This window comes from Panulirus ornatus, chromosome 46 (assembly GCF_036320965.1).
Source record: "Panulirus ornatus isolate Po-2019 chromosome 46, ASM3632096v1, whole genome shotgun sequence".
Lineage (NCBI taxonomy): Eukaryota > Metazoa > Arthropoda > Malacostraca > Decapoda > Palinuridae > Panulirus > Panulirus ornatus.
The window spans coordinates 10,315,069-10,327,242 of record NC_092269.1 but is presented as its reverse complement, the minus strand read 5'-3'; the positions used below and the strand labels follow the sequence as shown (position 1 = coordinate 10,327,242).

Sequence of the window (12,174 nt, the reverse complement as noted above, 5' to 3'; positions counted from 1 at the left end):
TTAGTGGGAGATGCGCTAGAGAATGTGGTATGAGATCGAGAGGAAAATGCAGGGGCTGGAAAAGGAGAGGAGGAAGGAAGTTAATAGTGTGAGGAAAATCAAGAGAGCAAATGGGAACATTAGTGAAGGGGACAAATGGGAAAGTGGTAACAGGCAGTGATAAGGTCAAGAGGAGATAGTGAATAATTTGAAGGTTTGTTCAATGTGTTTTATGGTATGCTGGCAGATGTGGGGTATTTGGATCAAGGAAGTAAGCAAAGATGAGTCAAGGCAAGTAACTTGTAAGAGAAGAGGTGTGTAAGAAGTAATAATGGCAAGGCAGTTGGAGTGGTTGGTATTGAAGAAAATTTCTTAAGAAAGGTTGTGTTACTTGGCTGGTTAGGATTTTCAGCTTATGTATGGATCATGTTGAGGTGCTTGAGGATTGATGGAATTCCTGTATAGTGCTGTAGTATGAAGGCAGTAAGGTTGAGTGTTCGAGTTACAGAAGTATAAGTTTGTTGAGTGGTGATTAAGAGTGTGATGGCATGCACAAAGCATCCAAGTAGGGAGGAACCACATAGTTTCAGGGGTGGTAGAGGATGTGTGGATCAGATATATGCTATGAACAATGCATGTGAGAAATACTGATAGAAACAGTAGGATTCTCATTTGGCATTTATGGATCTGGAGAAAACTTATGATAGATTTGAGAGAGGGGCTTTTTGTTACTGATGAATGGTAAGGAAAGAAAAAATTAGCAGTGAGGAGTTATAGAGTAAGGCATATGTGTGTGAGTAGGTAGAGGAGGGTGAGTTGTTCCAAGTGAAAGTGGGTGTTGTCACCATGGTTGTTTGATTTGTTGATTGATGGGTTAGTGAGGGAGATGAATGCAAGGGTCTTGGAGAAAGGAATAGGTTGAATGCAAGGATCCTGGTGAGAGGAATAGGTTGTATGCAAAGGTCTTGGAGAGAGAAGGTTTTCAGTCATTTAAGGGTTGGGGTGCTTAGGTGGTGAGTCAGTTGATTACTGATTACACGGTGCTCATGGCAGATCTGAGTGAGAATGAGAGTGGTCTGAGTTTGAGAGGTTTGTAAAAGAAAGTTGAGAGTAAATGTGAATAAAAACAGGGTTATTAGGTTTAGCTGTGAAAAAGAGAGGTTATTTGGAGTGTGAGTTGGCATGAAGAAAACTTTGAGGGAGTGGAATGTTTGAAATTCTTCGGAGTGGGTGTGGCAGTGAATGGAATCATGAGAGCTGAAGTGAGCCATAGGGTGGTTGAAGGGGTGCTGGGAGTGCTTGAAAAGAAAGGTTACTGTCTATAAGGGCAAAGATAGGTTTGTTTAAGTTATTGAAGTCCTGTCAGTGTAAAGAGTAGGGTGAATGTGTTGGAAATAAAATATTTGATGACAATATTGATGTCAGGAGGATTGAATGAGAAATGATGATGCAGGAGAGAGGTGTAGTAGTAACATTATGTATGAGAGAGCTGAATAGGATGTGCTGAAATGGTTAGGACATATGGAAAAGATGAGTGAGGAGAGGATGAAAGGGTATATATGTCAGAAGTGGAGGGAATAAGGAAAAGTGGGAAAACTAAAGAGGAGATGAAAAGGTGGCGTGAAAGATGCATTGACAGTTTGGAGCCTGAACATGCAGGAGAGTGAGACGTGTAAGGGATAGAGCTGATTGGAGCAATGTGGCTTAAAGGGAGGACATGCTGTCAATGGCCCCAATCCAGGGTCTTTGAAGGAGTCAGGGGTAACTATGGAAAGGTCTGTAGGGCCCTGGTTGTGGACAAGGGGCTCTGGTTTTGGTGTATTTTGCATGACGTTGATAGAATGGATGTACGTTAATGACATTTATAGAGTGGATGTACGTTAATGACAGTTATAGAGTGGATGTACGTTAATGACAGTTATAGAGTGGATGTACGTTAATGACAGTTATAGAGTGGATGTACATTAATGAGGCCATAAGCTTCATCTGTTTGTGGCACTAACTTACTGATACAGGAAATGGTGAATATTTATGAAAAATATTAATTTTAGACGAAAGTTTAGTGCATTATGTATGGTCCTAAAGTCTGTGGTAATTTTGCTGCCAGTGCTTTTGGATGGCCAGTGCATTACTAGGTAACACAGGTGAGCCTAATGAAAAATTTGTGTGAGAGGGAAACCAGAAATGAGGGAACAAAGTACAATTTTAGTCTTAACTTGAACAGTATATCCAGTGATGATAAATAAAATGAAATAATAGCATTAAGATGGTCCAACTTGAACTAAGTATAGATGGACTTAGACTGTCCTCTGGCTTTGTAGTAGACCAGAAATTAGGTTGCCTCTTGGCTATTGTGTATAGTAGGAACTAGATGGTTCTGAGCATTTTAGTGACATGATCTGGATTGTCATCATTTTTTCTTAGATACAGCCCTTGGAATAGTGGAGGATAATTCTACCATTGTAACTTTTGCATGTTGTAGTTGACTAAAAGGGATAGGAGTTGGGGAGCTCAAAATCCTCTCTCCTTTATTATCCCTTTAAAAGGCTCAGTTCCTGATGCTATCTCCTTACAGTGGAAAGAGTAAGTTCCTATAAAAAATGTAAAGAACACCTATCCATATCATTTGTACTTAAGATTTATATTTCTTTGAGATAGTACATGCATGTGTTATGATAAATCATCATCATAGGTGTGTTGCTGGTGGGGCGCATTGTGTGGAGTTGTTGCTCATTGGCTGCTGGGCGAAGATGATCAAGCAGAGGCATTGTACTCAACACTTGAGAATGTTCCTGAGGTCCTGAAAGCTTATGAAGATCCTCTGCCAATGGCAGTGTTGAATGCAGTCAGGTGGGTAAAAGTTATTCCCTTTTAATGGCAAGATGGTTAAACCAGTTTGTAGAATTCTTAGGCATTTGTTTATTGTGTGTGTCTTTGCTGGTAGTTCTTCTGTGTGTGAATGTGACTTTGGTAAATTTTTGGAATTCTGTTTGTAACATCTCTCAGGGAACTCCCATCAAGGGGATTGGCCATGGGAAAAGAGTTTTTACTTATCCCTGTTTATGCATGCTTCTTTTGCATACAGTGATGGCATGCACAAGAGATACATGTGGCATGCAAAAGGTGGATGGTGGGCAGATTAAGATGGATAGTGAGTGGTGAGATGAAGTAAAGTTGCTTGTGAAAGAGAGAATAGAGGCATTTGGGCAGGATTTACAAGGGAGGAGTGCAAATGATTGGGAGATATATAAGAGAAGGCAGCAGGAGGTCAAGAGGAAGGTGCAAGAGTTGAAGAAAGATCAAATGAGAGTTGTGGTGAGAGAGTATTATTAAACTTTAGGGAGAGTAAAAAGATGTATTGGAAGGAAGTAAATAATATGCGAAAGAAATTTATGAAGGGGACAAAAGGGGAAGTGATAACAGGTAGTGATGGAGTGAGTATTTTGAAGGATTGTTAAATGTGTTTTATAAGAGTGGTAGATGTAGTGTATAGGCTAGGGTGGTATGCAAGGTGAGAGAGTCAGGGTAGAGTAGTTTGGTGACAAGAGAAGAGGTGGTGAAAGCCTTGTGGAAGATGAAATCTGGCAAGGTTGTGGGATTCGATGGTATTGCAGTTGAATTAACAAAGGTGGTTGCTGTGTTGTCACTTGGTTGATAAGGATATTCTGTGTATGTGTGGATCATGGTGAAGTGCCTGAGCATTGGAGGAATGCCGACTTCTACCTAACGTTTACCAAATGTTCCAACCAAGTTCTTCTACCTAATGCTTTGACCTAAGATTCATACCAATTACTACCTAATGCTCCTGTCTAATATTTATACCTACTACTTGTATCTGTTGCTCCTACCATTTCGTCAAAGGGCAGGGCTGGTGCATAGTGCTCTCTGCATAAAAATCTAGTGTTACATGAAATGAATTGTGTTAGTCAAGTTTTGTCAGTTGTTATGAATGACAAGGAGAGATTGTATGTTTGTGGACAGAATGCCAGCAGTCCACGTGTAGACGAAGCGGATAGAAAAGACAGCTATCCGAGTCAAAGGAGTGCAACTTGACAACCATTGAAGTGCCAGCTCTACACAGACATCAGTAACCCTCCCATTACCCCGGCAGGTAGTACTAGTAATATACCTCATGGTCTGTGGCTGTCTACCATCTAAAACTTATTTGATACTCTTATTTATTTCTAGAGCTGTTGCTCCCCTCACACAGATATATGTCTAGAGAAGTTAAGGGGCCATTGGGCTTCATTCTTATGTAGATATAACTCTTTTTTTTATTAGTTTCATAGTAATGGATCCATACATAATGATATCGAAGGATTATACTTCAATGATGTTGTTTGAATCATGTCCACAGAGCTCGACGTCAGCTGGGCCATAGTTCTCCATCATCTGTTCTCCGCCTTTGTGACCGTGCTGGATCTTCTTTGAGTGATTCAATACACCAGGCTTCATATAAGCAACCCAACTCAATGGTTCAGGTATGTTTAGTACCCTCTTAATTAATGAAAAGATTTCAAATGTTTTCTTCACCTCAACTTTTTCTGCCTTAACAAGGTAGCACCAGGAAAATATGAATGAGCCTGTGTTCCATATTTAGCTGCTCTAATATTATCTTAAACAAGAAAGTGATCAGTGACTTGATAAGTGTTTTCACCTTTGGAGGAATCTTGGAGCCTCTTTTTATCAGGGCAGTTATACAGTAGTATGATTATATAATTTTTACAAGCAACACTTGTATGTCTACAAAACCACAGGTGTCAGCCATTGGATGTGTGGTTTCTTTGAAATACTAATATATTTTTATTATAATTGATCGCTGTTTCCTGTGTTGGCAAGGTAGCACCAGGAAACACGAAGAAAGACCTGACCACACATACATGCATATGTACATGCAAGTACATATACATATCAACATACATACGCATACGTATATACCCATCCATGTTCCTGTTCATACTTCCTTGCCTTCATCTATTCCTGGCACCACCCCACCCCACATGAAGCAGCATTGTCACCCCCTATGTCATCAAGGTAGCACCAGGAAAACAGAAAAAAAAAAGGCCACATTCATTTACATTGGTCTTTAGCTGTCATGTGTAATGCACCGAAACCACAGCTCTAAATCCAGTCCCCACAGACCTTTCCATGGTTTACCCCAGATGTTTCCCATGCGCTGATTAAGTCCTTTGGCAGCATGTCGACCCTGGTATACCACATCGTTCCAATTCACTCTATTCCTTGCATGCCTCTCACCCTCCTACATGTTCAGGCTCTGATCACTCAAAATCTTTTTCACTCCATCCTTCCACCTTCAATTTGGTCTCCTGCTTCTTGTTTCCTCCACCTCTGACATATATCCTCTTTGACAATGTTTCCTCACTCATTCTCTCAATATGTCCTAACCATTTCAGCGCACCCTCTTCTGCTCTCTCAACCACACACTTTTCATCTCCGCACATCTCTCTTACCCATTTGTTAGTTACTCGATCAAACCTCCTCACACCTCATATTGTCCTCAAACATTTCATTTCCACCACATCCATCCTCTGCTATACAACCCTATCTGTAGACCATGCCATGCATCCATAGAATATTGTTGGAACCACTTCCTTCAAACATACCCATATTTGCTTTCCAAGGTAATGTCCTCTCTTTCCACACATTCTTTTTCCCAAGACCTTCTCTGCCTCCCCCACCCTATGACTTGGTTCCATTCGCTGCTAAATCCACTCCCAAATATCTGAAACATTGTACTTCCTCCAGTTTTTCTCCATTTGAACTCGCATCCCAACTAAGATGTTCCTCAACCCTGCTGAACCTTGCTCTTATTCACATTTACTAACAATATTGTCCTTTGGCACACTTTTTGAAATTCAGTCATCAGCTTCTGCAGTTTCTCACTCGAATCACCCACTAGTGCTGTGTCTTCGGCAAACAACAACTGACTCACTTCCCAGGCCCTTTATCCCCAGCATACTGCATACTCACCCCTCACTCAAAACTCTTGCATTTACCTTCCTAACCACCCCATCCATAAACAAATTAAACGACTGTGGAGACATCACACACCCCTGCTGCAGACTGGGAACCAGTCACTCTCCTCTCTTCCTAAATCACTGTCCTCTCTTCTCACTCGTACACATGCCTTACACCATTGATAAAATCTTCTCAGTGCTTCTAGCAACTTTCCTCCCACACCATATACTTTTAAGACCCTCTGCAAAGCATCTCTATCAACCCTGTCTTATATCTTCTTCACATCCAGATCCATAAAAGCTACATACGAATCCTTTTTTTTTTTTTTTTTTCTAAGTATTTCTCTCACAGTCTTCAAAGCAAACACCTGATCCACACCTCCTGTACCACTTCTGTAACCTGAAATGTTAATCACACTGTAATTAGTTGTACATTTGGACTGTTAGTTTTGAATTAAACGTTAACCATATCACACACCAAATATATGAAAAGTGGTCAAACTTTTGTTCCTTGTATGTTTGCTTTGGTCTGTATTACTTTGGAATTAATGTACTCTGCAAGATTATAAAAAATAAGGTAAGGGACTGTTTTGTTCTAGAGCGGGAAAGTAATTTAGATTGTAGAAGATTGTACTTTAATTTGAAATGATGACATGCAGAAAGGAGAAAGAACATATGTTTCCTGTGAACATCTCTACTTATCAATTTTACAAACAGAGTAATTATCCTATTCATCCATTTATCTAGGAATCACAAGTGGTGCTTTGTTTTCTTTGGATTGCATAGGTATATATTCATGCAGTGATATGTGTGAGCTGAGATGAGCTGGACGTGGTTAGTGTGGTGCATGCAACTCCAGGGACAAGGGATATTATGACATTGGCAGAGATGGTGCAGCAACTTCTCCCTGAATTGTTGTATGAGGTTAAGATGATGATAGTTGATCATAGAAGGGTCAGCACATTGAGTGATTTCTCTACCTTTTTCGGTAGTCCTGTTGTTTGATGAGTTTGAGAATAGTGAAAACTATGTAGATGTTCTTGAGTTAAGGGGCAAGGAGATCAAGTGTTCCTTCGAGCTTAGTTTATTATCCTAAGTGACAACAAGAAGCTTTGTGGGAACATCTTGTTTGAGGGGACTGGAGCCTAGGAGACATTAGGTGTGCATCGGAAGCGAGACTGCATTATGCATGGTTTCTCTTTTCTCAGAAACTTTTCATCGTCTGCAATATATTTAGATTGAATTCCATCCCTTCATGCAGGTCATTTGTAAAGATCAAGAAGAGTAATGGTCCCAAAACAGGACCCTTTGGCATTCTGCTGTTCACCGCAACTCGTTTGGAGAAGGCTCCTCTAATATGTGTCCTCTGTTCCCTCTTACTAAGATAATCTTTAATCCATTGAAGGGGTTTCCCTACATATTCCAGGCTAGTGATCCAGCCACTGACTCTGCATCATATGCAGTAAAATGTCAAATGCTCTCTACAGCCCAGATACATACATTCTCCTTTTCCAAAAGCTGTTTGTCTCACTTAGATTGCTTTGCTTGTGTGTGTGTGTGTGCAGTTTTTTTATTTTGGAAAAAGCATTCATTCAATCACATACTTTCTCTAGATTAATAAATGCCACATACAAATCCATCTTTTCATCTAAGTGTTTCTTGTGGCAGGGGTGTGTGATGTCTCCATGGTTGTTTAATTTTTTTATGGATGGGGTTGTTAGGGAGGTGAATGCAAAGAGTTTTGGAGAGAGGGACAAGTATGCATTCTGTTGTGGATGAGAGGGCTTGGGAAGTGAGTCAGTTGTTGTTCGCTGATATTACAGCACTGGTGGCTGATTCGAGTGAGAAACTGCAGAAGTTGGTGACTGAGTTTGGTAAAGTGTGCGAAAGAAGAAAGCTGAGAGTAACTGTGAATAAGAGCAAGGTTATTAGGTTCAGTAGGGTGGAGGGACAAGTAAATTGTAAGGTAAGTTTGAATGGAGAAAAACTAGTGGAAGTGAAGTGTTTTAGATATCTGGGAGTGGATTTAGCAGCGGATCAAATCATGGAAACGGAAGTGAGTCACAGGGTGGGGGAGGGGGCAAAGTTCTGGGAGCGTAATAGAATGTGTGGAAGGTGATAATGTTATCTCGGAGAGCAAAAAATGGGTATGTTTGAAGGAATAGTGGTTCCAACAATGTTATGTGGTTGCTAGGCATGGGCTATAGATAGGGTTGTGCAGAGGAGGGTGGATGTTCGAGGACAATATGTGGTGTGAAGTGGTTTGATTGAGTAAGTAATGAAAGGATGTGGTAATAAAAAGATGTGTGATTGAGAGAGCAAAAGAGGATGTAATGAAATGGTTTGGTCACGGAGAGAATGAGTGAGGAAAGATTGATAGAGGAGATATGTGTCTGAGGTGGAGGGAATGTGGAGAGGTTGGAGACCAAATTGGAGATGGAAGGATGGAGTGAAAAAGATTTTGAGCGATCGGGGCCTGAACGTACAGGAGGGTGAAAGGCTTGCAAGAAATAGAGTGAATTGGAACGATGTGGTATACCGGGGTCGACGTGCTGTCAATGGATTGAACCAGGGCATGTGAAGCGTCTGGGGTAAACCATGGAAAGTTTTGTAGGGCCTGGATGTGGAAGGGGAGCTGTGGTTTCAGTGCATTGCACATGACAGCTAGAGACTGAGTGTGAACGAATGCGGCCTTTGTTGTCATTTCCTAGTGCTACCTTGTGCACACGGGGGGGAGGGGGTTATTTCATGTGTGGCGGGATGGCAGTGGGAATGGACGAAGGCAGCAAGTATGAATGTGTACATGTGTATATATGTAAATGTCTTGTATGTATACGTTGAAATGTATAGGTGTGTATATGTGCGTGTGTGGGCATTTATGTATATACATGTGTATGTGGGTGGGTTGGGCCATTCGTTTGTCTGTTTCCCTGCGCTACCTCGCTAACGTGGGAGACAGCGACTAAGTATAATAAGTAAATAAATATTATACTTTAAAGCGAATGCTTGATCCACACATCTCCCACTTGTGAAATCACACTGCCCCTCCTCAGTCAGATGCTCTGTACATGCCTTAAACCTCTCAGTCAATACCCTTCCATGCAACTTTACCAGGCACACTGAACAAACGTATACCTCTGTAGTTTGAACACTCACCTGTATCTCCCTTGCCTTTATACAAGGGCACTGTACATGTATTCCACTAATTCCCTGGCATCTCACCATGGTCCATACAATTATAGAAAGTCTTAACTGACGAGTCAACACAATCATCCCCTTTCTTTATAAATTCAACTATAATACTGTCCACTCCAGCTGTCTTGTCACATTTCACATTATGTAAGGCCTTTATCACTTGTTCTCTCTTCACTAAACCACTCTATATGACTGTGTCACTTTGCATTCCACCTTGACTCAAACACCCTTCATCTGCCACCCTAGTCATCAAACACATTCAAGTCAGTAGTCAGCAGGAACATTTGGTAGGAGCGTCTTCAAACAACGTGCTAGAGTTGCCTTCAGCCAGTGACCTAAGGGTGAGGCACTAAAGGCTAAGAAGTGGCACTAGAGGTTACTAGTTATGGAGGCTCTCTCTCTTCCCCTCCCACGTGTGGTCCCAGGTGGGAGTAGGTGTCAGAGATATAGGGAGATAGCATGATAAGCTAGAGAAGGGATGTTTGCAAAATGTTAGTGTTTCAGACACTACCTCGCTAAGGGGGAAGAGGTAATTATCTGTTAAGAAAATCGTACATGAAGACTGCGGAAAGTTTGACTTTACTTTGCTTGGAAGACTTATGTCATAAAGGGATGGTACAGTGAAACAGTTGCTTAAATGGCAAGTGAGAGGTTAATGTGGTTGTGTGCCAGGGCAGTGTAATGCCATTGTGCTCGTTTTTGGATGGGATAGTTTGAAAAGAGGCTGATTGCAAGGTACAGCAAAACATTGGTAGAACAGAGTAAGTTACCATAGTTATTGTATGCATATAATGCTGTTCTGTAGCGTAGTTAAAGGAGTTGGGTGGAAGGAAGACTGAAAGTAAATGAGTAAGAGTAATGTTCTTGTTTTTGAGAGATCTGCAGTAACATCATATTACTCTGAAAGAGGGAGATAAAGAAAATGCTAAGTTCAGTTATTTGGGAGTTGTGATCAACGAAGATGGTAGTTGAAAAGTTTACATAGGTGGAGACTTTTGGTGTGGCCATCCCCTTAGGAATTCCTAGAAGTGCACTTTTTCATCGCCATTTTCCTCATTAGCGAGGTAGCACTTGGAGCAGACAAACAAATGTTGGGTATCCAACAAGTTTCATGGCCATGTATGGCTGATTTTTTGTTCTTTTTTAAAGACCTGGAAAATGTGGATGAATGTACAAGAAGAACTAAGTGCAGGGGTAAATGAAAAGATATAGAGAGGTTTTAGGGTCAGAGTTATTAAATATGGGTATATTAGGTGAATGATTTTTGTGCAGTCGATGCAATTTGTGTGTTGGCATTTTGAATAGAGACATGGTTAAAAGAACTATGATAGTTTAAATACTAAAGTTTATTTTAACACACTAGACATAAGCTCAGTATGTTGAGTGACCTTACACTGTATATGCACTTGGTAATGCCCATTTGAATGGGAATAGGTATTAGTTAATATAATGCTTTCCATTAAAGGTTTGATGTGCTTTTTTGTATTCAGATAGGAAATAACACTCTTTTCATTTAGGCATTAGATTGGAAATGAAACTCTTATTTCACAAGAAATGTATATACTGCAATAAGATTAATATGTTAGTACAAAATAAAAGATGTTTGACACTGCATAACACAGAACTTGACAGCATGAGACTTGCCTCTGGCAAGGATGCATTGTAGTTGCATTGCAGAAAAATTACATTGCAGTGCTTCTGCATTGCTTTCCTTGAGAGTTGGCACCAGCAGCAGCTGCAGTTTTTGATTACTGGAGACATTGCATGTAACCTGAGTTTTCATCGGTAACTTGTGTTGAAGACGATTTGGGAACTCAGAGGCTTTATTATAGTACATTGTTATATTAGTCAAAGATCGGGGGTGTAAATTCTTATCAAACTGGGATTTATTTTAGTTGATAAAACAGTCCTGGTTTTTAATGCCAGCTCTGATCATACATTATTGTTAGTTTCGTTAGCATGGCTATCCTATATAAATGTGTTTCTTTGTTTTATTATAGTATATTCAATTGTTTTTCTTGCTGTGGCGAGGTTATGTTGGTAACAAACAAACAACAGTAACACTTGCACTCATCCACTCTCTCAGTCTCATGATTAATGTACTTGAGCCTACCATCGACAGCCAAGCCCCTACAGTAAATTCCATGGTTTACCTTTACTGCTTCATATGACTGGTTCAGTCCACAGACAACACACTGCTTCCCATACATAATATCAATCCAGTTCCTTCCATCTCGGGCATGCTTTAAACCTCCTTTGCAATATCCTTCCATCCTCTTGGTATCCTCCTTCCACTTCATTCCTTCAACTCTGATACATAGATATTTGTAAGCATTTCTTCTTTTATCCATTCCTTGTCTTTGATCAGTTTCAGTACAGACAAATACACTCACATTGTTATTCTTGTTTTGAACAGTTTCAGTACAGACAAATACTCTCGCATTGTTATTCTTATTTTTATTCTAATTAATATTTTTTCAAGCTCGCTTGCTGTTTTCTGCATTAGTGAGCTAGCATGAGGACCAGTAGCTGAAGAAAAGTCTTCATTCACTCGCATCCATTCTTGAGCTGTCATGTATGATGCACCAAAACTATAACCCCCTATCCACAACTAGACCCAAAGACCTTTCTGTGGCTCCCTTGGCTGGTTCATATGCCATGGTTCAGTCCATTAACATCATGCTGCCCCCTGTATAGCCTATTGCTCCAATTCACTCTATCCTATGCACTATGCATACCTTTGACCCTTTTGCCTTGATCACTCGAAATCATTTTACTACATCCTTCCCATTTCCAATTTTGTCATCCTATCCTCACTCATTCTTTCCATGTGTCCAGACCATTTTAACACACCCTCTTCAGCCATCTTAGCTGTAATTTTTGTATTACCAAAACCCATTTCATATTCTTAATATTGCTCAATCAGTCCTTTTCATGCCACATTCTCGAAAATTTCTTTTCTAACATGTCCACCCTTCTCCATACATTCTCAGCTGTAGGTCATGCCTTAAGTCTACACATA

At 40.4% G+C, this 12,174-nt stretch overlaps 1 protein-coding gene across 2 annotated transcripts in view; it reads left to right on the top strand.

Moving 5' to 3' along the window:
• The window catches only part of SREBP (Sterol regulatory element binding protein), a 47,542-nt gene that overhangs the window by 22,646 nt on the left and 12,722 nt on the right, over nucleotides 1-12,174 (top strand). For both annotated transcript variants that reach the window (XM_071688822.1, XM_071688823.1), the window contains exons 11-12: nucleotides 2,672-2,829; nucleotides 4,337-4,460. In XM_071688822.1, coding sequence (XP_071544923.1) covers nucleotides 2,672-2,829; nucleotides 4,337-4,460 — 282 coding nt within the window. The remainder of the gene's footprint in view (nucleotides 1-2,671; nucleotides 2,830-4,336; nucleotides 4,461-12,174) is intronic.